This window comes from Strigops habroptila, chromosome 2 (assembly GCF_004027225.2).
Source record: "Strigops habroptila isolate Jane chromosome 2, bStrHab1.2.pri, whole genome shotgun sequence".
NCBI lineage: Eukaryota > Metazoa > Chordata > Aves > Psittaciformes > Psittacidae > Strigops > Strigops habroptila.
In genome coordinates, this window is record NC_044278.2 from 91,728,307 (window position 1) to 91,755,465 (window position 27,159).

The 27,159-nt window shown below is 41.7% G+C and overlaps 1 protein-coding gene across 8 annotated transcripts in view; it reads right to left on the bottom strand.

Moving 5' to 3' along the window:
* Window positions 1-27,159, bottom strand: part of ELF1 (E74 like ETS transcription factor 1) — an 87,884-nt gene that overhangs the window by 8,751 nt on the left and 51,974 nt on the right. For all 8 annotated transcript variants that reach the window (XM_030475982.1, XM_030475983.2, XM_030475980.2 and 5 more), the window contains 6 exons: window positions 21,271-21,445; window positions 14,028-14,135; window positions 13,141-13,305; window positions 8,236-8,319; window positions 4,661-4,853; window positions 3,595-4,062 (listed from right to left, as the gene is read on the bottom strand). In XM_030475982.1, coding sequence (XP_030331842.1) covers window positions 3,595-4,062; window positions 4,661-4,853; window positions 8,236-8,319; window positions 13,141-13,305; window positions 14,028-14,135; window positions 21,271-21,445 — 1,193 coding nt within the window. The remainder of the gene's footprint in view (window positions 1-3,594; window positions 4,063-4,660; window positions 4,854-8,235; window positions 8,320-13,140; window positions 13,306-14,027; window positions 14,136-21,270; window positions 21,446-27,159) is intronic.

The window sequence follows — 27,159 nt, forward strand, 5'->3', positions numbered from 1 at the left end:
GATATGGTTAAGCGTTAAAAAGCCAATTGTTCTGACCTCAGAAATCCTCAATATTTTCTTTATATTGTTTTGTTCTCACAACAGAAGCAAACTGCTGCAGAGGGAAGACCATTTATTTCCATGAAGAATAGGGAAGAACATGTGTATGAATAAAACTTCATAAACTACACTGCATAAAACAAATTGTATGGGTCCAAGATGTTTGTGCTTCCAGGCGGAGCACAACCACTACCCAGTATGCATCAGAAAACCTCCTGAGCATCGTTCTCAAACCCTGGTTGCTACATGCCCCAACCTGTGAACACACCTGGCAACCAACGCTGCTATTTGTCCTCATGCTTTCTTATAAAACTACTATAAAATTACTCCAACCACAACCCTACATCAGGTTTGTCAGCTCTTACTCTGTAACAGTAATCACACCTGCTGTACATTTTCAAGTCATGGAGACCATTCATTTCAGCCCTTATGGAAACCCCATCGTAGCAAATCAGAACGTGTACACAAACACATTCAACTGCTAGAGATTCATAGCTGTTTGAACAAACCAACCCCAAACCTTGTTCCTTTGTTTTAGCCTTCTTATAAAACAAAACATATGCTCAAAAAAACGTTCAGTGTACCATCTACCTCACCAGCCTATTGGAAGTTTGCGTTTTGAAACAGAGTAGAAATTCTCCAATTTATCTGTCATAAATTGTATTTTTGGAGCCTGGAATGGGCAGTGACCACTGCACAGGACTCAGCGGCACCTTGGTTTGCAGCTTGGCTCATCCTGACCAAAACTATCTGTCTTTATTTTCACTCTAACTGCTTAGCCACCTCAGTACATTCTTTCTTAATTAGCACCACTCTACACCATTCAGTGATTACAAACTGTACCGAAAACATCCAGTGGATCTTTTTTTCCCCTTCATCTGAGACACTTTGTTATCTTGGCCAAGGAAAGTGCAAATGAAGCCTTCATGGAATATTGTTTTAAGTTGCAAACAAGATTAGAAGAGACATAACACCGAACTCTTAAGGCTTTTACTTCATTTGAGCTTCACACGCGTCATCTCTACTTTTTTTTTCCCCTTAGCTTGATTGCCCAAGGTCCGATTGTGAAATACTATAATGCAATAACTGGATGTCATCGTGACACTGAGCAGCTTTCCAAATGTTAAGCTGGACTTACTGCCTGCCTTATTATGTGTTACAGATACTTCTGTTCGTTGTTACCATTTCTTATAACATCTGTATTATTGATTCCGATTTTGCTATATAATCCAGTGCAGGTCTAGCCTACAGCTATTTAACTCTGCAAATCGCTGAACTTTCCCCCTATTAATGTTTAATAGCATTATTCTACTGAGTTAAATGGCACTGTATAGCTTCGATTACATCTGTACTTGCTTCCTTTCACTAATCAGTTTTTACAAGTAATTAAATCCCTCACCAAGCCTGAAATTGTAGGACTGCACTGTACAGAGCAGCTCCATTCCTCAGCTTTAAAAACTTACACGACATCACTTTGATGCAGATTTTTATTAATTTTCTAAATTAATTCCAAAACCTTTTTTTTGGGGGGGAGGAAGGGGGAGTGGGTATCAAGTTCTTCATAATTATCTTTCACATAAACCTCTGATGAAATATAACCCTTCCTCCCCTCCATGTGCATCCTGAACTAATTCTGGTTGGTTTGAACAATAAGCTAAACACCATTTGATTTCAAAACATGCATTTTAGAAATAAAAGACAAATGAAAACAGGTATTGTCTACTTAAAAATGGTAACTTCCCACTTTGTATTACAGTGCCTATCAGTAACTAGGAAAAATATTTTTGCTTTCATGGCCCACAGTATTTATTCCCTTGCAGCCTTTACTAACCAACGAATTTCTCCTTTCAGTGTGAGTTTTTCATGTTACAGTGTGAATAAAACCGTTCTGTAAGTTTTAAGGAAATAAAAAATAATGAGATTCAAACTAGGAAGTCCAGGGATAATTCTAAAGTTTGGTGGTTTTTAACCAAAGAAAAGACAGCATAACTTACTTTCTTGATTGAAGCTGCAGTCTTGGGTTGTCATTTCCTATATATAAAACTTCAGCCTCCTCAACTACTTGGTTATCCCCTAAAGCATTTCTTATTGATCTTATTATACCAGTCACTGGAGGCTGCTCTAAACAGTTTCAGTTCTTCTTTCAGTTCTTCTGAAAAACCCAGCTGTTATTGCTATTCTGGATTTTCCTTTTGTTGTATGTAACTGGAGTTTTAACAACTGATTGGCTTTTACAGCATCCCTCTAGCAGAGATGAGAGCAAAACTTATTATTTGGAAACGAAGGAATTATTTGCTCTCATTAGTATCACTATTTACTTCTCTCTGACAAAATTGCATGGTTAACCCCAGATAGTCAGGACCCCTCCAAACCTATTGGTGCCTCTGGATGTAATTTTCAAAGGAAAGCATAGAGGAAGGGGTCAGGAAACAGCATTATTGCCATTTCGCAGCACAAATGGATAACCATTTTAACAGTGATGTTATCGCAGCACATCTCAGAAAAGCGATGTTCATAATTCACTGAGAATGTGCAGCTCCTGAATTATATCCTGAAGCTTTCCTGAAACAGCTTTAAGGTCCAGAATCGCCATATACAACTCTGACATTCCTGTGAAGGGCCTTGATTACAAGAACATTTGTTTGGTTGAAGTCTTTTGTAGTCAGTGGAGATGAACAAGCTCCATCAGGGGATGCCTCAGGCAAGGGTAAAACCTTAAGGCTTAAGTGATTGTTTTTAAAGCCTCTTCAATTACGATGCTGCTACTAATGGGTAGGTGCAAAGGAGTCTTGGGCAACATGGTCTAGTGTGAGGCACCCCTGCCCATGGCAGGGAAGTTGGAATGATCTTAAGGTCCTTTCCAACCCAAACCATTCTATGATTCTATGATGCTTAAAGGCTGTGTAGTGTTAGCCAGTTGACTTAGAAATTAAGCATGGAAGCATGACTGTCTCCCAAAATACTCTGCCGATACACAGCTCCCATGAGATTTTTCTAAAATTTCTAATTGTTTTCTAAAATCAAAAGAACATGCCCTTGTGACAGCAGCAAAATGCTGGAGTAGATAAATGGAGCTTTCCCTTGTTGTAGCTGGGGACAATACAAAAGATGAAAGAGATGACAAAAAAAATCTTAAGAAGAAAAATTAAGAAGCAAGTAGAGATATTTTTTTGAAGGCTTCACGCAGACCCACTGTGTGCATAATGCAAACATGAAGACACCAGAAAGCACTGCCTCTGCTGCGGGACAGAACGGACAATACCAATCTGAAAGGGAAGTTGTGTAGTTTTCCTCTCTAAAAGGATTTGCATCAGGTCTAATACCCCAAGAAAGACGCACTTCCCTCCACCAAAGGCAGAGCACTTACGAGTGTTCACGTTGCAGTGTGATGTAGTAACTCTCAATTCCTAGGACCAGCCACAAAGACACTGTTTCACTTCAGCCAAACTGGGGAACGAGCATTTTTTGGAAGCACAGCCAAGAATCCAGTCTATCTAGCCATCATCCAGTAAATTTATTATCATTCATACATTTATTTTCTGTACATTTTCTTACCTTACATTCTGAACCGAGGGATTTAACGGTTCATCCGGAACATTACTGGTTGCAGGTGCCTGTTCTTCTGTGACGGGCTGCAATGGCTGCATTACTTGAACTGTCCGAAAAAGCTGAGTGGGATGTACTGGCTGTGGAGATTGCGTTGTCCTCGAAACTTCTGAAGTGGAGCTGGGTGTCTGCTGCTGTGCAACTTCTACTTGCTCCTTCAGCTTTGCAGGCTTTGAGCTTCCTGTTTTTACCACCGTGGTTGATCCTCCCTTTGTTCCCACGTTTGCAGATGCTCTAGATCTGCTCGACTGGTTTCTACTGGCGGCAGCAGTTGGGAGCAGAGTTGAATCTGATGATTCAGTGCTAGGGCTAGCATCTTCATCATCTATATAGATGAGATCTTTTGGCATTTCTTTAAATTGATATACTAGGCGCTGACCTTCCACTTTAGCCAGTATTCCTCTTTGGTAATAGTATCTGTTTAAAGCACACATGCATCAAGTTATATAGTGGTTTTTGCCAAAACCCAAACAGCAACAAAAAAGGCAAAAAACCCCCCAGAAAATAAGACCAGCAGTAACAACTAAACAATATTTCAAGTGCCTAGTTTCTTCATTATAAAGGAATGGCCAGTTTAATCATGTAGTTTTTGCCTCAAATGACTTTGTTTTACTGGTATTTCTTGTCACCTTTTAATTTCAACCTCAGATAACTCTGAGGAGAAAGAGAAGAACTATGTGGCTTGGCACCTTTGCTATCAACTCCTACTCTTTAAAAGTTGCATGAAACTTGCAATTCTCCTCTTGACTCATACAGTTCTTTCAGTTACCTGAATTCAAGCTTATTCACCAGTCAGCACAGGCAGACATTTTAGCTACAAGAAAGCAAAGGGAATAGACCAGGAGAGCTCTACTTCTGTTTTATTTACAAATTAATATGACAATTTGAAATTGCACAGACTGAGGTGAAGGGATAGAATACTAACTCTTTTCTGTCTTTATACAAATTAGATGAGGCATTTAATGCATGCAAACACTAAGGCAACAAAAGCAGTCATTATTAAAAATGCACATACCTGAGAGCTCTGCCCATCGTTTCGTAATTCATGTCAGGTTTGTTTTTGTGTTTTCCCCACAACCTGGATACAGCCTTGGAATCAACCAGTTTGAAAATGCCCTTCTCTCTTTGAGTCCATTTGATATATTTAGGACATGTAGCTTTGTCCTGGAGCAGTGCTAGTAAAAACTCCCAGAGATAAATTGTATTTCCTAAAATAAAAGTATTTCAGGACAGGGAATTAAAAAAAAAAAAAGAAAAGAAAAGACAAAAGAAACATTAGATGACTATATTTTATTATGTATTACATTACATATTACATGATTATGTGAATAATCTAAAAAAAATAAGAAGCTGATATATTTCCAAATACACTGTCATAGATCATCAAGATACCATCAGGACTAGGAAATAGTGATGAAAGGGCATGGGAAGAGATTCTTGTTATTATAATCTGGGTGCCCCAATACTCTAGCAATGGTCTAACCTACAGAGTCAGGCACCAGTCAACCTACTGTCAATCCTGTTCCAGTCACCAGTGTCAGACAGTATTAGTCACCTACGTGTACAGTTCCCTCCTGCCTAATCCAGAAGCAGCCACTACTGCTTTACCTCAAATGGGAATGTGGTCAGGCCCATCCTCTGAAAATGCTGCAAGTTAAGCCCTTGCTTAAATACTTTGCTCACTGAGGTGTTACAATCTTTAAAAGGCTAAAGGAAATCCTTACTTTTAACTATTAGATTTATGTGGGGCAATCATATGGGGATTCCAATTGGCTGAGGTATTCTGATTTGACATAAGAGAAAAATCAGCCATTGGAATCATCTCCCCAGAGAAGTGGTGGATTCCCCAATGTTGGTCAGGGACATTTAGTCTAGGCCATGCTTTGCCTGGAAAGGTTGGACCAGTTGATCCTTGAGGTCCCTTCCAATCTGACACTCTATGATTCTATGACCAGTGGCATATGTTGAGGTTGGCAAACCTTCAAGAATAAGCTTCAAAACCAGATGATTTTCTTTTTTAAACCAGTGAGTGCTTGCACTTGCTGGCAGCAAACATTCAAATTTCACTTTACAAACAAGCAGGCACAAACACTTATATATGGAAATCCATCACATCTGCTCAGTGTTTACCACATGTAAAGAAACAGCATTAAAATCACAGATTATGAATACTTAAAACTAGTACAAAATCTGCATATTCTTTTTTTTTTTTCTTCCCCCAAAAGCACATTTAAGGAGTCTAAACTCATATAACTAATTAGACCCATTTTCCTGCTTTTTTAAAGGCTTTTGGTGTTTGATGTTCTTTTGGATGCTTGAAGCAGCACATAAGCTTCTTAGTGAAATGCTGTTAGTCTGAGAAAGGAAGAAGAAACTTCTTCATGAAAGTATCACCTCCCACAAGTAGCTGTGCAAAAACACAGCAAGGACACCGTGTGGAGATTTCTGAAGGTTCACAAAAAGGATGCCGGTGCATCAGAGGGGACAGGATCTTTTTTGTCAGCTTCAATTTAACCTGGTGGTTTTTTCAACTTTAATAACCACCTGAACGCTTTTCTGGACTCTTTTGAACCAGAGGAGGGGTCTTACACATTAAACCACCCATACTTCTGCATGATGATCTATACTTTGCAAATCTTCAGCGAAGTCATCAGCACTGGCAGTACAAAAAGTTAGCAGCTCCTTCAGCAGGTGGGAACTTGAAAAGCTAGCACCCCTAGAGAAAACACGCTGCCTTTGCAACAAAGGTCTCCCAGCTTACCTAAAACGGTCATCAGCCTGTTTGCCTTTGGATACCCCGAAGGCAAAGGTTAAGACTGTTTAGGCAAGACACAATGTCAGCCAGGAGTGAGAGCATTCCCAGCCACTTACCATCTAATCCATCTAATGCTTTTGTTGCAGTCTAGGCTAAAAATGCTCAGCTACATCAAGGCAAGCTGAAAATCTGTCACTGCTTAGCCACTGAAAAACCACCGTGAAGAGGACTGTCTGCTAAAAACCAGGTCTGCCTTACTCACAGGCAGGATTTTTAACCTCCTGAGTCACAGCAGCAAAAGAAATATGTAGAAAACTCGGTTTTCTCCATGCCTCACATCAAAGAATTCTGTGGAGGGCTTGGTACTTTGGCATACATGTTCCCTTTAGGGGAACATTGTGGATACTGAGGGACAGGCAACTCTCATGGTTTTCCAGCGGCTTCCCTGCTGTGGCTGGTTATATTAATATCCCTTTTACTTCAATTCTGTGTTCCTCAAAATGCAAACCAAATGCTTTTGCTGTAGCTTTTCCTTCCCATAACAGGCAGTAGTTTCAGGCAACATGCTTCTTTTCAATTCCTTCTGCACTAGCAATTTTGTAACAATGGACAAAAGTGAAATATGGTGTATCCTCACTATCATTGACAGAAACATTAGACTCTTTTCTGCCTTTTAATTTTGTGGCTAGCTGCTTTAATATTTTCTATTATTTCATTTGAGCACTACTGGGAGGTTCCTCTGATACTTTTATTTCATTTTTACTTAAAAATCAGGTTGTAATTAAAAAACAACAAAACAAAACAGCAATGTGTACTCAGAACTGCATTAACCTCTTAGATATTTACTGCTTGCCAACAGGGTTTTGGGTTTTTTCTGTTATTGCAGAAAATCCTTCTGCAATAGGAAAAAAAAAAAAAAGCCCAAACTCATTTGTCAGTGAGGTGATTTTTCTGATTCCAGGAGAGTCTGATGTCTTATGCCACCACCTTCCAGGTTTGGCTGGGCTTCTGTCCTGGCATGTACTGCACACATGCAAGCACATCAGTTCCCAGGAATGCACGCAGGCACTTGTGGTGACACAGGGGAAGCTCACTGCCAGCTCCTGCCCCTCTGAGCACAGCAGAACTTGGTGGGTGCCAGGGCAGCAGGCTGACATTCAGATGCCAGTCCGGGCACCGGTGTGGGTGCTGGACCCCACAGCAAAGCAACCAAGTTGTAGATAAAACTGGCAGGCAGCACTGAACAGTTCAGCCTGGAGGAAATGATTTATTGTGTCAGTTATGTGGTATTTATTTTCTTTCTCCCTTTTAAATACAGGAGGAATGAAAGAAGTATCAAACCCCCAAGTTTTCTGCCCAAGTCTTCAAGCTGCGTTGTAACTTTCCTCAAAATTCAGGCCTTGGTTCTTCTTGCTGCCAACTGGCAGCCTTGATTAGCTCCTCATGCAGAATTAGACACACACAGATGGAAAATGTTTGCAAAGATCATCTGTCAAAATAACCACAGCCCAAGAAACACTAATACAATGCAAAGCACGCCCCAAGACTTCACTCAGAACGCAGCAGCCTCTGCAGGGGGGTGAAGAGTTTCCAAGAATCCTTGCAAATAAATTGACAAATAAGTTATTCTGCCTAGGAACGGGGTATTGCACCAAGAAATCTTGTGCACTAATTATTTACTTGCCTTAGGACAAGATGTTAACCACCCCTGAGGATGGTAAACCTGAGATGTAAACCACCCCTTTACACCACAAGAGAACCAGTGAACTTATTTTACAGGTTCCTCAGAAACAAAGTTCTTTTAAAAGAACTTCAGTGACAGCTCTTTGACTTACCCTTTCCATCTCTGTTTCTCTTTTTCACACATATGTTTGGAGTTGTAGTAGGGGACTCAGGACGAGGTGGTCTCGACTTCTTCCCTGAAATAAACCACCAGTAAGTCAACTGCAGCTTGAAAAAAGAAGGAAAAAAAAAAAAGAACAAGGACCTAAAAAGGGAAGAGATCTGTCCCCAATTCGGAAAGGATTCCATTTCTAGTAAGTTAAGAGCTCAATTCTGTGCTGAATTTCTTCAGTTTCTACAGCAGGATTGGGCCCTCTATGCTCTTAGTGTACTTCTGGTAAAGATTATGCTCACTTCTCCAAAGTCCATGTACCTTGGAAATTTCTGTGGCTTTTTAAGTACACCTAAGAACACTTAAAAACGATGAGTTCAGAAGAATAAGCTGTTAACTGTGAGCAAGAGTTTAAACAGGAAAAACTGGATAAAATACAGAGTACACTCTTGTTCACTCATTACCAAAATGGAATTTTGGGATAAATAAGATTGTCTGCTCGTTTAATAGCTTGCATGTGTCCACTGATAGCAGCGAACTACATTGTCATGTGAAGAAAACATTTTTCACCTCTTTTGAGAAATGTGTAGAAGACACCTTTCTCAAGAGTGGCTCCAGGTAAAGGAAAGTCACTTGTTTGTTTGTTAAGACCAGCAGAACCAGTAACAGGCTCCGAAAACAATGCTGGTTTTGAAAGTCATAAGCGTGGTGTCTGTCTCTGGTGAAGAAGACTGAAGGAAGAAGTTAGTTACAACTGATAGCAAGAACGAAGAGCATGCATTTAAAAATGTTAAGAAACCAACTACCTAAACGTAACTGGAGAAAAAATGTAAGTCATGCTGAAGCAGTTTTCAATATAAAACCTTGAACCTATTCCTTTATTAGTTCTCATTCCCTGCAACGGCAGCTTTTACAGGTAATGTAATTAATCAGAAACTATCAGAACTTTCTTATGATAGAAACATTTATCAGGTTTTGCTGGGTTTTGTACATTTATAATACTTAAATCATTCATGTACTACCTTTGCTCTTTTGAGAGGCAGAACAGACCAAGCAGACACAGGACTCAGAGAAACATATTTCTAATCCAAATAGCATATTGTCATGATTAAAGATCTAAAGAAAAATATTTTTCTTTTTCTCTATTTATTGCATTTCCAAAGAGTTGATGTTCTAAGGAGGCAAGACCGATAGGCCTGTGCAATCCCGTACACTATGACGTTCCACTTTGGTTTTGGTTTTAGAGGCTATTTTAGTAAGGAAATGGCTCTGCTGCAGAGAGGGTTTTTTACTACCTCTGAAAAAAGATGCTCAGTGCCAGCCTGCGCAGTCTGCTTTGTTCTAGACTGCCAGGTATCTATTAAGAAGTCTTAAGAAAAACTGGCTTGTGCCCTCACCTTATTTCTTTGACAGGGCATGGGGGAGGAGGGATAGCTAGCTGAGAGAGCTATAGTGAGGAAACTCACTATAATGCCTAGAGTCCTCTGATTTTCTTGCTTCCACTCAGACAGGATTCATGACTGAAGATGGGACACAAAGTTCAACGACTGTCTTGGACAGTAATGTCTTCCTTGATTTCAATAAAGATGGGAGGGAGGAAATCCTGCCACACTGGTTTTTTGTTCATATATCACCACACGAAAGGATAAAAAACTACTACATTTTTAGCAGCCTTGTTCCACTCACCATTACTGATTGCAGAAATGTCTGGTTTCCCTACAATGTCTAGATGAAGTCACTCTTGTACAGATCACCTTCTACTGCACAAGTAGTCCCTCAGGGAAACTTTGGCTAAGCACTTTTCTCCCCTCAGAGAGGTGTAACTGGAAGACTGCTGGGTGCTCATCTTGTTTCCCCTCTTGTACAGGTGTAAATGTATGCCATTAAGGAGTGAAGAGTGTTATTTTGATGTCATTAATTACCTTGTGTCCAAATGAGATCAGGTCTTAAAAGAAAATGAAGTGGATAAGGGCTCAACTAACTCATGACTGAGTAAGTACTGATCACATATACTTTATGCATTTCTGATTAGGGATAACCTAGGCTACTAAATATGAATACTACTCCAGCAATTCTAGGCTTTCTTACTTCAGCCTACACTACCTCAGGACATCCTATTTAGACAATCCTCTACCAGAAACCCATCAAAAATCAGAAATCAACGAAGAACGTGTAACTCATTTACAAAAAGGTATTGATGTTACTGCTCTGTATCTGGGCTAGAGGTACTTAAGATGATGACTTTAGACTACAGTGCGAGCTATAATCTCCAGGTGCTGACTGATACCATCAGAAACACAGTCAACAGAGACACACAAGATATTGTTTCCTTTGTTTAAAAGAAGATATTTTCTGCAAGCACATTAAGCATTAGCACACTTCCTCCTTTGGTTCAACAGAGCATGAATTTGTTACCTTTCAAAGTACATCACTAAATTCCTTTTTAGGAGAGACTGTTACAAAGAGGAAGGATGAAGTATGTGCAAGAGCCAAGCCTTAAGGTGGGACTACTGCAATTTTTACATAGCCAGTTGAATTTGTAATTGGTATTTCCATTTTCCTATTTCCATGGTTCAAAAACACTTAGGTTAGAAATTCATGCTACAAATTCATGTGATATGTAGACAGTGAGATGCTCACCCTGATTAAGTATTTTATACCACACCAGAAAAAGCTCAATACATTTTCTTGCACTGTTTTCAGTAGGGTTTGTTAAAAAAAAAAAGAAAAAAAAAATTAAAAACTTACTGAACAGTGTATATCTAAATATAATGTGTACATAACTTGTGCGACCACCTACTGCCAGGTACCTGCCATGGCAAAATGGGACTACAGGTATTAGTATAGCAAATTTCCAAGTCTCTTCCTCTGACATCGCTCTGTTTATTCTGTCTTTCTGCTCTGTAGTTTGCAGCCTGGTGCTCAGACACTCATGAGTGCAAACATCATGCTGAACATGGGTTTGAAGTGGCGCAGATGGGTGGATACAGCTCTCCTGCTGCAGCAGTAAGGCCCACAAGGAAAGGAAGTGAAATCACCCCATCGCTTCTGGATAACATTTTCTTGGAGAAGCTCTACTTGGCAATGCCATTCTGGCTCACTTAGCTGGCGACACTCTGCACAGTGCAACCCTGTAAGTTTGGCTGATGGGTTATATATGCTAGAAGTCTGTAAAATCGTGAGTGGTATGGATAAGGCTAAATGACCGTGGTCCTTTGCTGTGCCACGAAACTGATGGAAGGAAGTGAAAGAGACTGCACTTATGAAAATTAGAATAAAATAAACAACCAACCAAAAGAACCTCACCCACACACTGCACATCATCCTAAAGTGCACTACAAAATCAATAACATTTTGCAGCAACTGTTGGCACAGCAGTGCCTTACAGATCCCTGTTCATTCTGAAGTAACACTTCAACATCACTCAGACCGTACCATCTACCTCATGAAGTCTCAACTTTGGTGACTAGTTATTGCTGAACCACTAAGCTGATGCATCTTTTCTAGTATATTTTCTATCCGATGTAACTGTCAAAAAGAAACACACACATTTGCTGTGAAGCAACTGGCTTTCTAACCTACAGCTAGAAAGGAGTGGGAGAAAGCAGAAGCACAACAGAAAAGAGGGTATGAAAGCATCAAGCCAAGGAGGTTAAATGTGTGGCAGAAAGCAGCTCCTTGTTTAGTGGTGAACTTCGCAGTCCTGGGGTAAAGGTTGAAGTTGATGATCTTAAAGGTCTTTTCCAACCTAGCTGATTCTATGATTAAAAAGAAGAAGAAAAGAGAAACCCAAAACAACAGTTTAAAGCCCTGTTACAGTGGCTGTCTCGCAGTAGCGCGCACAGCACAGCAGCTTCCCAGCAGCACTCTCGGGGCAGCTGCTGGTAAAGCTCTCCTCCACAGCAGTTTCAGTTCAGCTTTCTTACGGGAATGGGAGATTTACCAACCCACACTCACCAGATCCTACCAGACCTTGTGACACACACGGGGCTCAGGGGCTTCCCCAAGATCTCCACAGGCCAATGTGCTCACTTTCACAGTCTGGAGACTCCCTACCTTTAGAAGTAGCAGCAAAAGCAGCAGCAAAAATGTACTCTCACTCAGCAGGAGCATGGCTGGCTAGCAGGAGCCCTGTTCTGGAAGGTTTTAATTTCACAGGGGAAACTGTCGAGGTCCTCATGCCCCAGGATTAGCTCCAGAAACATAACTCTCGATTTCTCCTTTTCTAAACAATCTATTGTAACAGCACCTCACATCTGCCTGCACTGAATGACTCTTTTACCCACAGACACCAGCTTCAGGACCTCTGGTGGGATCCATGCTGAAGCAAGGTGGGAAAACAGGAGCAGAAGGTCTGACTAAGACCACTTCATTGCTCTCTGGCACAGCACCGACTCCAGTAAGCATCACTCAGTGGACGCTGTGTAAATGTTATCTACCACAAATGGGACTAATGTCTACTACAGCATGCAGCTACTTTAAAAACCCCTGAAATTAAATCATTCATATTTAACAAAAGCTAAAAAGCCTCTCATTCACATCCCATATTCTTACTTGAAGCTAAGTAAGAGCTAATTAAAGTAGCTTTCATAGTAACAAAAGTTTTATAGGTTGTACGGCAATTCTGCTCTGAAGAAGAAACTACAAATAGCAACAAGCAGAGATTCATGTTTCCTGGGGGACAGGCCATCTTTGCTACCTCTCCAACATCATTAGTATCTAGGCAGCAGCATCTGTGCTCACACTACCCAGAAAGAAAACGTTTCCTCTGTATTTCTAGCTGAGAAATTTCCAGCTCAGTCATTTTGACCTGGCACCCAGAATGGTTCCAGACACCCCCAGGGGAGGCAAGCATGCCACCCACTGCTCGCCTCCTTCATACCAGTATTATCCAGTAGCATCTTACCTTTTTTCTTCTTTGGTTGTTCAAATTCTGGAGTCCCTGGTGATTCAGCGTAAGGGTCCGGGGCTTGGTGAACTGCCACCACCTCAGGGATCCCGTCAAGCGTGACTGACACGTGTGTAATAGGAGACACAATATCATCATCTTCAGCTGCGTCAAACATAGTTGCTTAAGAGAAAGGGACAAGAGGAATATTTTCACATAGCCACAAGGACTTTTAAAGGCTTTTATTTAGGTTTTTTTCCCCCAGCAAAAAATTAAACGTAAAACTACAACACTTAAGGACTTTGAGGGAGAGAATCATAGAATCACAGAATGGTTTGGGTTGGAAGGGACCTTAAAGATCATCCAGTTGCAACCCCCTGCCACGGGCAGGGACACCTTCCACTAGAGCAGGTTGCTCCAAGCCCCTGTGTCCAACCTGGCCTTGAACGCTGCCAGGGATGGGGCAGACTAGTTCATAATGGAATATATGCACCGACATTTTACACAAGCAGAAGCACTATTAAAACAGAACAACTTAATTATATAACCCACTCCCCCAAAAATTATGTGGTAATCACACAATTTTATACATATTTAAGGCAATCTGCAGATGTAAGTGTATATTCTTTTATCTTTGCAACATAAACAGTGCAATCTAACCTACCCAACTTCATTCACACCTTCCCTCTGTAATTTTTGCATCATTCCTTACCTGTTCAGCTCTGACTAAGCAATGAAATCATTGCCTACAACACTGGATTTGTTACCCAAACTACGTACACAAAGGCTACTTGGAAGCAAAATAATCTTAGCAATTCCATGTAACCATGGTGCACTGAATCCCTCTTTCTTTCACAAATAAGCAAGGCAAATCCAGATTAGATTTGCTTTCATAAAAAACTTACTTATTCTTTTGTCATCCAACATAGGACCAGGGGAATCCATATTGAGAAGTGCTTCAGCAGCCTCAATTGTTTCCATTGTCTCATCTCCATTATGACAAGATGCTTCAACTAAAAGCAAGAGAGAAAAATTAACTCTTAACAAGCTACAAACTGGACTTAAAGCTTAACATGGTCTTTATTCCTGTTTCATTTCTAGGGAAAAAAAAGTGGTAAACATGATCTTCTACTAGCTGAGCAGTAACAGGTTAGCTGGGGAGAAAAGGAACAGTGCAGGGATTTCATTATTTAATACACTACATTTTTTAGATTGTGTGAATTAAAAAATAAAACCACAACCAACACAAACCCTTTGTTTCTGCTTCATCTTTCTACCCCCTCCCCTTTGCTGATCAAGCACATGCAGTAAAACACAACACACATGAACCCTAAGAAACATCACTACCACAAACAATATTCCATACAGTACCCTTTAAAAAAACCCCAATATTGCTACTTTCTTCTTATGGTGGTCCAAAGGAAGTGAATCCCATAATTTAGAGATGCTCATCAAAATTAGCCTGGAGGACAGACAAGAAAATACTCCACAATTTTTATTAGAGAGCATATGATCTGAATGTGTAACTGAATCCTAAACCATTCAAATCCATGGGGATTACAGGTAGGGCTAACAGTGCTCCAGGATCACATTGGAAAGCAAACATAAAACATGAAACGCAATACAGAGGGCTGGCAAACTGTTCAAAAATTCTGACTACTGGACAGTCCCTCATCAATTTTATGATGGTGGCCTTTAGACAAACCCAAAGCTCTTGAGCACTAATTTATAATGAAGGTCATCTGAAGCTACACACCAGAAACACCCAATAAAATATCATTTTGCAAAATAACAGCTGTCCATGAAGATAACACTGGTGTGAGACATCCCTGCCCGTGGCAGGGGGTTGGAACTAGATGATCTTAAGGTCCTTTCCAACCCAAACCATTCTGTGATTCTATGACTGGAGGAGTACTTTACCACAGGACTTTTTTACAATATAAATGTAGCATGACAAGTAAGTTAGATACTAGTTCTGGCACCACAAACCTTTGGAAGTGTTTAACACATTCTTTTAGAAGTTACTCTTTGTTGGATAGCAATGCACGGGCCAGGCTTCCCTATCCTCTGTCACCAATTTGGAGCTACACTGGGGAATTCACTTGCATCTATCAAGTGCTACAAAGGGCTGCATTAGTATTCCCCTCCCTTAGACACCAAGGCACCTCAGTTACTTTCTCAGCCTGGTCATGAGTCAGCCTCATGCCCTCTCTCCCTGCTTAGCTTTGAGGAATTTGGGGTGGGGCAGTCACAAAAAACAAAAAACAAAAGAGAACAGAAAAAAGAAAGGAGACAGACAGAGAGAGCAAGCAAGAATGCACCGTCAAACACAATGCAACAACATCGGAACATTTCTTCTTCACATAAAAGCAAGAGGTTTATGCCAGAATCTCTGTACTTAAAAGAACCCCCACCAAAACATCAGCACTAAACAAGCAAACAAGTGAAAAACCAACCAAGCAACAACAACAACAAACAGTTGCACCCCAAGTGTTTACAGCTCCAGCAATCCTATCACTAGGAGAGGGCAAAGATGAATGCAGACTGTCACACATCAGCCCTACCTCCTCCACCCAGCTATGAGTTACAGAGAGCACGCAGAGCTCAGGAGAAGCCTCATCCTTACCTTCTGGATTTTTCCTCAACATTAGGCCTACCATGCTCCAAGAATCAGAGGCTCAGGCTAAGACAGAGTAAAGCAGATGGGTGCTGGGAAGCCCTGACCCACACAGCAACTTGCCCTGTTGCCTACAGGACCTCCTCCACCCCACATCCTGCACAGACATTCGGACAGTTAAGGATCTGCAACTTCTGGCTGACATCTCCAAGCAGGCTTAATAAATTAGAAACACAAGAGTTGGAGAGAACAGCATGAAGAGAAAAGGGGAGGTGGTAGCATGGACTAAGGTCCTGGCTTGGGAAGCCATAGAGCGAGACGAGGTAGCAAACTGCTCGCTCTTTAGACATGCAGCTTGCAGGCTCAGGAGCTCAGCCACAGACATCTCGGCCCCAAGAGCCAAACAGCATCCATAGGGAATGCCTGGCCAGCTGAGGGAGAGGCTGAACCAAGCACAGCCCAGGCAGTCTGCAGGCACACTCATGCTTGGCTTGGCAGTGCTGACTTGATCACCTCTGTTTCTGCTTTATCTGGATGAGAACCTTCCATACCATCTACCAGCACAACAAAGACCACAATAAGGATGTCACCCTAAATACAGGCACACAGCACTGCCAAAGCAGCTGTCATCAGTTCTAACATCCTTTGAATGGTCAGGAAGGTAACCCACCATGATGGACCCTGCCAAAGCCATGGAGTGGGGCTAGTTTACACTGCCAGAGACAACTTAAAAGCCAGCAGTGGTACCCCTGGTCCTCAGTGCTGCAGGTAGGGAAGGGGCAGCAGCAAGAGCTGTATGAGGAGCAAACCCACCTGCTTGCTTTCACGTGCTGGGGTGATAGAGCTATGTTAATTCTTCACTCTGAATATCGGCAGGCGAGGCAGAGGCCACCAGCTTTACATCTCTGTTACACCGTGTAGCTGGAAGTTGACCATCCACTTCCAAGACTAATGCAAGCAACTTATAATAGTCATACAAATAACGTAAACATAGGATTAATATAATTTGATGCTCACAAAAACCATAAGGAGCACCAAAAGACTTTGTCTATCCACAGACAAAGAATGGCAAAAGTAAGTTTCTTAACCACATTAACACTCTTGCTAACACCCTTCAAGCCTCTTCTTAGAAGATGACTTCACAAGGTGGTTTGAAACAAATTAGTATTTCCCTGTTGCTGAAAAAAGGAGGGCTGTGGTTCTTCCTCCCGTCTCTGTCCCTGGTTCATGACCCAAACTCCTAACACGTAACACAAGCCAGGCTTCACGCTTTTTTGATCACATAGAGACACAATTTAGTTTCATAAAATGGCTGAAAACAAGTTTGGGGGGTATGGCTGAGTTAGCAAGTTGAATTACAAGAACTCAACAGCTAACACAAACAAGGTGTGGGGCACCACACAGAGGAGATGAGGCACCACCTCTCTGCCCTACTAGCAGCAAGGTGCTAATTCACATCACTCAACTTGAGACAGTGCTCAAAGACAACCAACTCAGCTACCAAAGGAAAGCTGATGTCTGCTATTTTAGCTTTTCCCTTAATGTTGCAGAAAGGTATTTCAACTGCTGGCAGTTATGATACAGTTGCAAATCTAAGAAGAATTATATAGCTTATTTATTACTCTTTGGCAATGTTCAGAGCTGAAAGAATGAGGGAGATAATTTCTGAGAAGCATCAGGTTTCTAACGTTATCTTAAATAGGTGGAAACTTAAAAAAAAAAAGGAGGAAAAAAGAGAGGAGAAAAGGAAATGGGGGGAATGAAGAAGGAAAAAGATGGGGGAAGAAAAACAGGGGGGGAAGAATAAAGAAAAAGGTGGAGGAAGGGAAAGGGGGGGGAGGGGGAGGAAAAACCACACCCAAAAGTAATTTCATTTTTTTTCCCAGGGTACTTTACAAGTTCTTGTTTATCTGAGCAAGCCACGAGTGCAAGCCTCAGTATCTGCACGTCAGTTACAGCCCAGTTACTGCGAATCCGGGTTCGCCATGAATCAGCAGCACTTGCCGTTGGCGTGAGGCTTGCCCAAACACGGCTTTCTGCTCTTCTCACCCGGTGCAGTAAGAAACTATGGCTCATGCTGGCAGCTCCCCACCTCAGCACAAAGTCCTGCCTGGAGCCTTTCTAAAGCGATCGCTTCTGGCGATCCCGCCCCGCTCCCGCTGCTTCCCCGGCGGCCAGCGGCTCCGGAGAGTGGACAGCGCGGGTCCCCCCCTGCGCGGGCCAAGATAAGGGCTGTGCAACTCACAGCTGTGTTTAAATTCACTCTGTTTCACTAGAGACAAAACCAGGGGCCTCACAGCCTCAAAATAGCATCCGAAGAAATTTAAACTTGCTAAAAGTGGAGAGTGATCCATTAAACACGGACAGAGCCCCCTTTTGCAGAATAGCTGGCTGTTAAGTTTAAGCAATTGCTTTTTACTATCAACTCTCAGCTGACTGCTAACCAACACTGGAAAGCCAAGTTTAAGAATCCAAATATTTCAGGAGACCTATACATGACCCTTCGTTTTATTTTTTAAATACGGCTTTACAGTTTGTGAATAAAATCATCTCATTGGGGAGCTGTATGAAAAAGCTCTCACTGTTTTTAACCAGATGCTACGTGCAGCAGTGAATAATTTCTTTACACAGTAACTGAAACCATACCCATTGTTGGGGTTGGTTGGTTTGGTTTTTTTACAATTGGCACCTTGTCAACTCAAAATCCTTATGGATTAACACTATGAAGTTCAGTTTCAACCAAGCTACTCCTTTGGATTTCTTTGTAACATCATAGGTGATCACCAAAGGTTTGTGCAGGACTATGGTACCTAACGTCTCTTCGCCTTCATTCTCCTACCTAGGCAGCCTGGTATGTGCCATGAATGCTACAGCATCACAAGATGTACAAGCCAAATACTGCTGAAGTTCAAAATGCTGTAAAGTAACTTCTGAACTGGTTACTAAGCACCACTATCAGCCCATGCAAATGCACACCTCCACACTCACTATTCACACTAAGCACAAATATTTCGTCCCTCCTACCTCACCCCCCAAACTGTCTCAGTGCAGCCACCTCCCTCATCCTATGCAAGCACCACTAAGGTACATAAAGAGTAGAAGACAAGTTGGCCTAGAATTTAGATTGCACAAAATATTATTCCCTGAATTTTTCAGAGAAAAAATACTAATATTCCTCTTAGAGAGGAAAAAATAAAATTTTCAATATTCCTTTTCAAGATAAAACTTCATCTAAAGCCAAACGCTCCACTTGATCTTGTTAATCATCCTTTATTACATGATGGTTAATCATTTAAAATCCTGTAATATTGTCTCAAACTGACCATAAAAATTGGCATTTTCTATTTTCTGTTATTTTAGCAAAAAACGAGAAGCTTAACGTATGACAGAGTCATGAAACAGTACTGAGAAACTGTTAAGTTTTACAAATCCTGCATATTAAGCAGCCATTTCTCGGTAATGTTTAGTCATAAATGATGGTGGTTTCAGTTTCGTTTTGCTGTGAACTTCACCCTTATGAATATTTTAATGTGGAATTAGTACAGGCTTTAGAGGTCTGATCCTCTCCCAAAGGCATAATGTGGAAGTGACTGAAAAGACTGGTACAAACTTCAAAGAGCAAAACAACACATTTTGCTGTGGAGACCAAACACCCCATGAAAAAAACCAAGAGGGGAACTTCAAAGAAGGGAGGGGAAAAAAACCAAAGCAACTGGAATTGCTTTGCTGAGTAGGTGGGAAATTTCAGTTATGATTAGCCCCATTTCAGAGGCAGCCTATGGCAAGCTGTGCTCTCTTCCATGGCAGCCCTGCAGTTCAAGTGCGCAGCTGCAGCCACAGCAGATGCTTGCACACAGCAGGCAGAGGGCTTCTTCCTCAGTTTCCTCTTCTCACCTCCCATGGGGTGCCTTCACACCCCTGGGGGCCCGAATTCTGCCCCACTTGAGCCAGGCTGGATAGCTGCCTCCCTTGCATCCTGAGCAGGAGCTTTCCACAGTGGGGCTGGTCCCTGCCTGGCCTGGCTTCACCCACTTTCCTGTCCAGGGACACTTACAGCATGCACAGTAGCTAGCGGGATGGAGAGTGTGAAGAAGATAGTTAGTGAACATCTCCTTCACAACAATAACCTCTGCAAAGTGGCAGCTCTGGTTTTCTAAGGACTTTGACTTTAAAGAAAGCCAGACTGCTTGGACTGCAATGGATGATGGGAACAATACCGCATTTGTCTGCCTCCAAAGTATCCCAGAAACCCTTGCACACACCACTGGTTACAAGGATTACATATTTTCAGTCTCTGGCAGCAATTTGCAAACTCTTCTCATGTGACCAGCACCAGAAAAATGTTAACAAGAGCATTCACAAAAGTGGAGTTTCACAATTACTCATGCAAGTAAAAATTCACACACAATGTACTACAGTGAATATGGATTCATAAAAACAATCCGCGATGAAAAACTCAAACAGCCACATTGAGTGTGAGGAAATGCCAGTTGCAGTGTGAATAATTACTGTGAATAGCAAGGGAATAGCAAGGGAATAGTTGGCAAGAGGTCTCAACTTGAAATAATGTTTAAGTATGTACAACCTTCTTGAATAATCAGCTAACTTATGCGTACGGTCACAGTCTGTTCACAGTTAATTCACTACTAAGAAGAAAAAAGGAGCCATTTTTATCAGATAAACCCATTTACTGAGAACAGCTCATGTCAGTTTACTCTCTGAACTGTTCCTCATGTCAAGTTTTGTGGAGTTTTTGTTTTGCTTTTGGTGGTAAAAGATTGTATCAGACTGTACCTTTGGAAATAATGTCAAAAGCATGATTGAAACCAGCAAGCTGTCTCCAGCCCTGGAGACAGTCCACGTGTGAGGCTGCAAGAAGATGCAGAAGCAGATCCTCACTCTGTGAAGCACCTACCCCTCCTTCCAGACTTGTTCTGCAGAAATGCTTCAAATACAGTGAGGGGTTGTTTTTTAAAACATGTGGCATCTTTTGAGCTCTTGAGAACTAAGGCTACCTTTTCTAACAGAATTTACATAGAACATCTGTAGCTTAGGCGTTAATCATTATTAGAGATCCAAAATACATACTATACTGTGCATACTTATACCAGCAAGTCACGCTAACGTGCACATTTTATGGCTAATTGTATACCCTCGGGAAGCTAAAAGCGGCACAGCTACTCAAACTGCATATTCCTGCTTTTTGGTATGTACATTTACATAATAACCATTAAATAAGAGCAAACAAACCCTATAAGGGCAAAGAAAAATCTTGTTGGTACTCTGAGCAGGACTCTTTCTTAATCTCTGTTGACGGATGGAACTCTTCACCATTATCAGCTGTGCAGCTGGGATTGCAAGCCACCTGCGAACAGTATTAATGCCATTTTCTCTGTCTTGTACAGAATTAACAGCATTCAATACTACTATAATTTTGTTTCCTACTGGATTTTGTCACTAAGCCTTTTTTCCACATTAGCTACAGCCATCTTGGTACACAAACGTGGCACAGAAATCTTTTTATTGCCAACCTGTGAGGGTGATATCATCATCTTCTATGATCTGCTCTTCTGCAACATCCAGAGAGTTCTCAGTGATCATGTCACTAGGTTCATCCACGCAGGTTAACCCAGAGTAGTTATGTAGGAGTTCTGCACTAGGAACATGCTCCACGATGACAGCAGGGAAAATAGATGGATCGCCAAGCTAGGGGGTGGAAAAAAGAATATTAAAATAACAGTAGTTAGACTACATCCAACCTTAACCTTAATCTAAACTTACTGTTACTTCAACAGACCTGTTTGACATCACCCGAATATTAGACCATCAGGAGAAAGTACCAAAGAACAAGATGATTTTTAGCACATAAACTCCAGTAGCAGCAGTGTCCCACTATGGGCCAGAGGCTGAGCATCACTGTAGTATATAATATACTGACTTTACTCCTTACTGCATTATTTTGCAGCACAAAAGCTGACAATACAGAGCTGTGACACTGCACAGTAAATGCTAAATTTTGCTGGCAATAATACTGGGCACATGACTTGCTGAAAGCACCTTCATCTTTTGCTCTTCCCATCAAACTGGGGGCAAAGGAGTCCTGTGGCTGTCAGGACTCGATGAAGCTCTCACAGGCACCAAGTTTCCCATGAGACACTAGTTGAAAAATCACTATTTTAGGGGACATTTGCTACATGAGCAAGGAATGTAGTAGGGAGTGCTTCATATACATGCTGTAATATTTTCCCTCTTTAATTCTTACTGCTTTAGTCACCTGACATTACTCCCCCTTGCTGCTTCCCTTCCTAAATCTGCTTTCAGACATCACCCTTCTGTCTCAACAGTTATTTTGCATCAGATACAGGAGAAAAGAGGCAGTTGGGAAAGCAGAAATCAAGCTGACCAGTAATAATAGTGAGAGGCACACTCTCTGAAACGGCAACCATTCAACAGGAAGAGGTTTTCAGAAAATACCATTTACTACAGACAGCATTTTCCAAAGTGAGTCTTCTAAAATGTCATTTGCAGGAAGAAAGTCACAGCTGATGATTGCAGAGAAGGCCCAAAGAGAGTCTAGTGTAACTCTAAGGTTCTCTCACTTTAAAAACAAACCCAGAGGTTGCTAAAACATGTTTCTGATATAACCAGTATACGTACATTTGGTCTCACCCTCCACAGAAGAGCACAAATACGCATGGACCAAGGTTATTTATTTAACCACACAAGAAAAAACAACCACCATGAGATTATGAGCTTGCTTAGGGATTGCTCATGTCTCAGTCTTGCCACTACGCACATGGCCACCAACACAAAATGGTATCAGAGCTATTGGCTAAACACAGACACAGGCTAAAGCAGTAAGCCTCCCCTAGGGAAGAGCCTGGAACCTAAGTACTAAAAGTAGAAAGTGCAATTAGAAGTTTCAAAAGGCAGTAATTCCCACTTTACATTGCTCTGTGTTTTGTAAAACATGCCTCAGCAACAACTGTGGTAAAGGGCAATCAGGAAAAAAGGAAGAATTAAGAAACAGAACTAGTGTTTGTATGGGCTTCTATCATGGACAGTTTGCTAAACAAAAAAACCCCAACAAAACCAAAAGCAAAAAACCCAACAAATAACCCACCTACTCTACCAAACATAAGCTTCAAACCGGAATAACATGTCAGGAGATCAATAAACATGAACAAAGAGCAGACCAATTAAAGCCCCGTTGTGCAATCACATTGCCAGATGATGGGCGTATGCTGTGTCAAGCAATGGGACGGCTTCTACCCCACACCTTTGTGGCCACCTCTATCCAAAGCTGCATCATGCGGGGCTGAGAAACCAGGAATCACTGGTGGCCACGAGGTCCCTGCTGTTCCTCAGAAAGAATCATGTTCACATGTGCATCTTGTTTGTTTACCGACCCCAACATTCCTGATCCTATTTGTTTCTAGGCAAAAATAAACAAACAGATTTGATAATATAAAAGCCACATCCATGAAAAAAAGATAAAGCACTGTAAAGAAGAAAAATCTAATACTGTATGCATGAAAAGAAGGTTTTATTTTCAACAGTATGTTCCATACACTAGAAGGAACATGGTCCATTACAGCCTCATTACTTAGATTCATGCTCTAAAATAGTTTAAATACCTCAATTTCAGTAATATATCACAGTATATAACTTTTGAGATGTAGGTTACATATATTGTACACCCATATATGTAACTACATTAAAAAATAATAAAAAAAGGATTACATAGAACACTCAGGCTCCTGTCACCTGCAAGGAAGAATAGCATGTGCTTTTCAAGTACCTGTTCAGTATTCTACTGAGCAGATTAAAACCATCAGTTTTAGGTAGGGAAGATGCAAATAAGACGACTTGTGTCTCCTCATCCTGCTCTGGCGTGTAGACACCTTGTAAGGGTGAAGCTCATCTCGCCTATCTTCAGATAGCTGTAGTGCAGGCACAGAGGCTTGAGCTAGAAACCCCAGGCTCCTCCTCCAGAGCCAACAGAGAAATGGGTATTTCTAGGGCACGATTTCCCTGCCCAGTTTGAGGCTCCTGTGCTGCAACAGGATGAATCATGCCCTAAAAACATCTATTCCTCTCTGTTGACTAGAAAAGGGTGGAGGCGTTGGGGTGTCTGTTTCTGCTGTAGGTGTCTGTCTCCTCCACGCTCATCAACAAATGCCCAGCTTCCGGCCCACCATGTCTGAGGTGAGGTGCTCCTTCCTCCCTCCTTCCACTGCTGCACCAGCTCAAGAGCTGCTGCATCTGCAGCAACAGATCGAGTTGCCTGTGCTTGGGATGGGCCCCACGTTAGCTTCTTCCAGATAAAGAAGATACTTTAGCTCAGCTCTGTCCTTCTCTAATGACTGACACTCATGTCACTGACTTGGGCCCGGAGAGGCAAAACCTGTTCCAATACTGCTGTTATTCTTTAGGGGGGACAAGTCATAAAAAACTGTTTCAGAATAATAAATGAAACACAGATAAAACCAACCTGTGACTGTCGTGTGAGAGTGTGATTGTCACATGCTCTCAGCTCGGTTTCTCAAAGCCCTATTGATATTACACCCTGCTTATCACTCTGCTGTGAAACCTAATTACAAAAGCCCAAGCATCCACGTGTTACTGAAGTACGCCTCACCGCTGACCAAAATGTTTCCTGTGGTACTGAATAGTGTTGCTGTCATGCATTTCAGCAGCAGTTGGTTTGATCCATGTGATCAGATGTGATCTGCTCTGCAAGGTTAAACTGCATTTTGACCATGTCTAGAAGCAACCGTCAACCACACACTCTGACACAGTCACTGTGTCTGTCTACGGGAGGCAGAGAACCCCCATGGCAGGGCAGTACTTCATGGCTTGAACTTGGCACCGGACCGTCCAAGGTGCTTGCTGACACACTGAGCTTCCAAAAGACAAGAGATGAACAGAAGAGCATTCACTTGTGGTAAGACACTTTAAATGTGGCTTTCTTCACATAAATAACAGTTTTGAACTGGAAGAGTCAAAGTAAATATCACTTCCCATGGCCCGTTGCTACACTTGTTTCCAACTCATACCTTACAATGTATGGATTTTCTTTCCTGTCACGGTTGTATAGAGGGAAGCATATGCTTTTGGAGAGAAAAGCATTCAAAGAACTGCAAACAAATCTAATCTGAAATATATTTTTGCAGAAATGATCACTTTTTTTGCACAATATTTGTAATTGGTTATGATGTCATTAACCGTCAGGTTTAAAAGCATCAGCATACTCATGTATGCTGATGTACATATGACTGCTGAGAGAGAAAATCTCACCTCAGTACTTCCATAAAGTTCTTGTTTTCATTGACAGTGCCTGAATCCCAACTGAGAGCCAAGCTAAAGCTTCCTTTGGCTCTGCTGTTGTAAGACACAGGAGTAACTTTTTTACACATTTAGAGCTGCAGAAGAGCCCGTGTTCACTATGGCTCCCTTTGATGCCAGTGTGTAATGAGAATTACACACACGGAAAACATTAAATTAAGGACTAGAAGGTAGTGATTAAGACAAATTAAATTACCTCTCTAATAGCATGAACACAAAATAATTTATTTCTAATACAAAGGCGGTTCTACATGCACTAAGAAAAAGGAAGAGTGCAAAGTATTACACAATTAAAAGCAGTCCCAAATTAAAGTGTCAGCAGTGATTTTCAAGAAATCAATACATAAATCCGTACAAGAACAATCTGCGTATTTTCTCCTTTTGCCTACTTCCACTGCTCCATCTTTCTCATGCAAAATATAGTTAAAATATGATACCCTCACTCTGCCAAAGCTTTGGCTTGGTTTCAGTGTACCTCCCATGTCTGCTGCACACATAAAGGAGTTGAGCTACTACTGCAATCATCCCAAGTCTTAGACACCAAATTCCTCACTGTAGTTCATCTACAAACTGGTCCTGTAGACCAACCCTTAACAACTTGGAGGTGTGCAAAGCTTCAGACAGATGCTGAAGCCCATGGAAGGTCTCCTAAGGAGGTCCTTGCAAGCCTCACTCACGCTCTGTGACCCCCTGAAAGGGAACCCTGCTCTCCTTCAAGTGCCAAAGGCGATCTTCCTTCCTGCTCTCAGATTCTTCTTGGGTGTCTGACATGCTGACAAGGTATTTCTTTTCTCCTCTGCAAATTTTCTCATCAGCTGTCACCAACTGACACAAGATCAAAACACCATCCTGCTTGTGGAAATGGAAGATAAGGAAGGAGATTTCTTCTGCTCTGGAGAGGGAGATTTCTTCTTCTCATACTATAAGGAAGAAAACTTGTTCCAGGAATATGGTGACTAGCTTCTAACTGGTGTGGAATAAATGTTGTGCAAGTGAGTGATGGATGAGAAGAAAAGCATGGAAAAGACAGGGAAAAGCTACAAGGAAAAAAAGAAAGAAACCTCAGTGAAAAAAACAGTATTTTTAATAGAGCAACAGAATTCAGACTCGCAATACAGTTGACCATTTATTAAACAAACAAACTAGGCAAAGTGACCTTGGTGACTAGAAAATGGGCTTCAGTTTTCTCTCACTGGAGGTTCCTGTGCAAACAGCAGAGGCAGCCTCTGGATTTTTAAGGCGTTCCCATGGCCGGCATCTGCAAAGTCACCAAGTTTCACAGAGGAATGCTGGAAACAGATAAATGATGCCTGCCTTCCCGAGGAGACAACTTCAGTATGGGTCTCACAATCACTTCCTTAAAGTCTTCATAAAACTGCAAGTGGATAAGGAGGGGACTTTCTGCAGGAGCTGGAAATAGACAAAAAATTTAGTCCTGCGCCTTGACCAGGTGACTTAATGTTTCAGAAATGGCAACAGCAGGGAACAAGGAAGAGCAAACCAAGGTATGAGAAGGTGGTACAGAAGTCACAGCCCAACCTTGGGGCTTGGATTGGATCCCTCTTCTTCAGAAGAAGGGAAGAAAGAACCATCCCTCAGAGATACAGAAGGTATCTTCAGGCACAGGTTACCACACACATCAGAGCCACTTGAGAAAGCACCTGACTGCACAGAGCAGTCATGCTGGGGACCACGCTGGCAATTTAATAGTTGCGATGATTCAGTGCGTCTCTGGCACCATTTAAACCTTCCTAGCATGGACCCAGCCCCTGTGGCTGCTTTTATTCAGCTTTTTAGATTAAGAATGTCCTGATCAAACATCACGTTAACTGCAAGTTAACAAAGGACTAAATGAAAACACATTGAGGGGAGAAGCTGCAGATGTGAAGAAAAGCAGTTTTAGGCAGTGGCACTGACTCAGGCCAAGCCTGCAGGAGCTCCTGCCCAGACTTGTGTGCAGTCTCTCTCAAAAACAAACCAAACCAACAACAAAAAAGCAACCCCTCCATTTAACCAGGATCTCTGGCATGTAGCATCAACTAGACAGGTTATCAGTAGCATTAGTGCAAGCT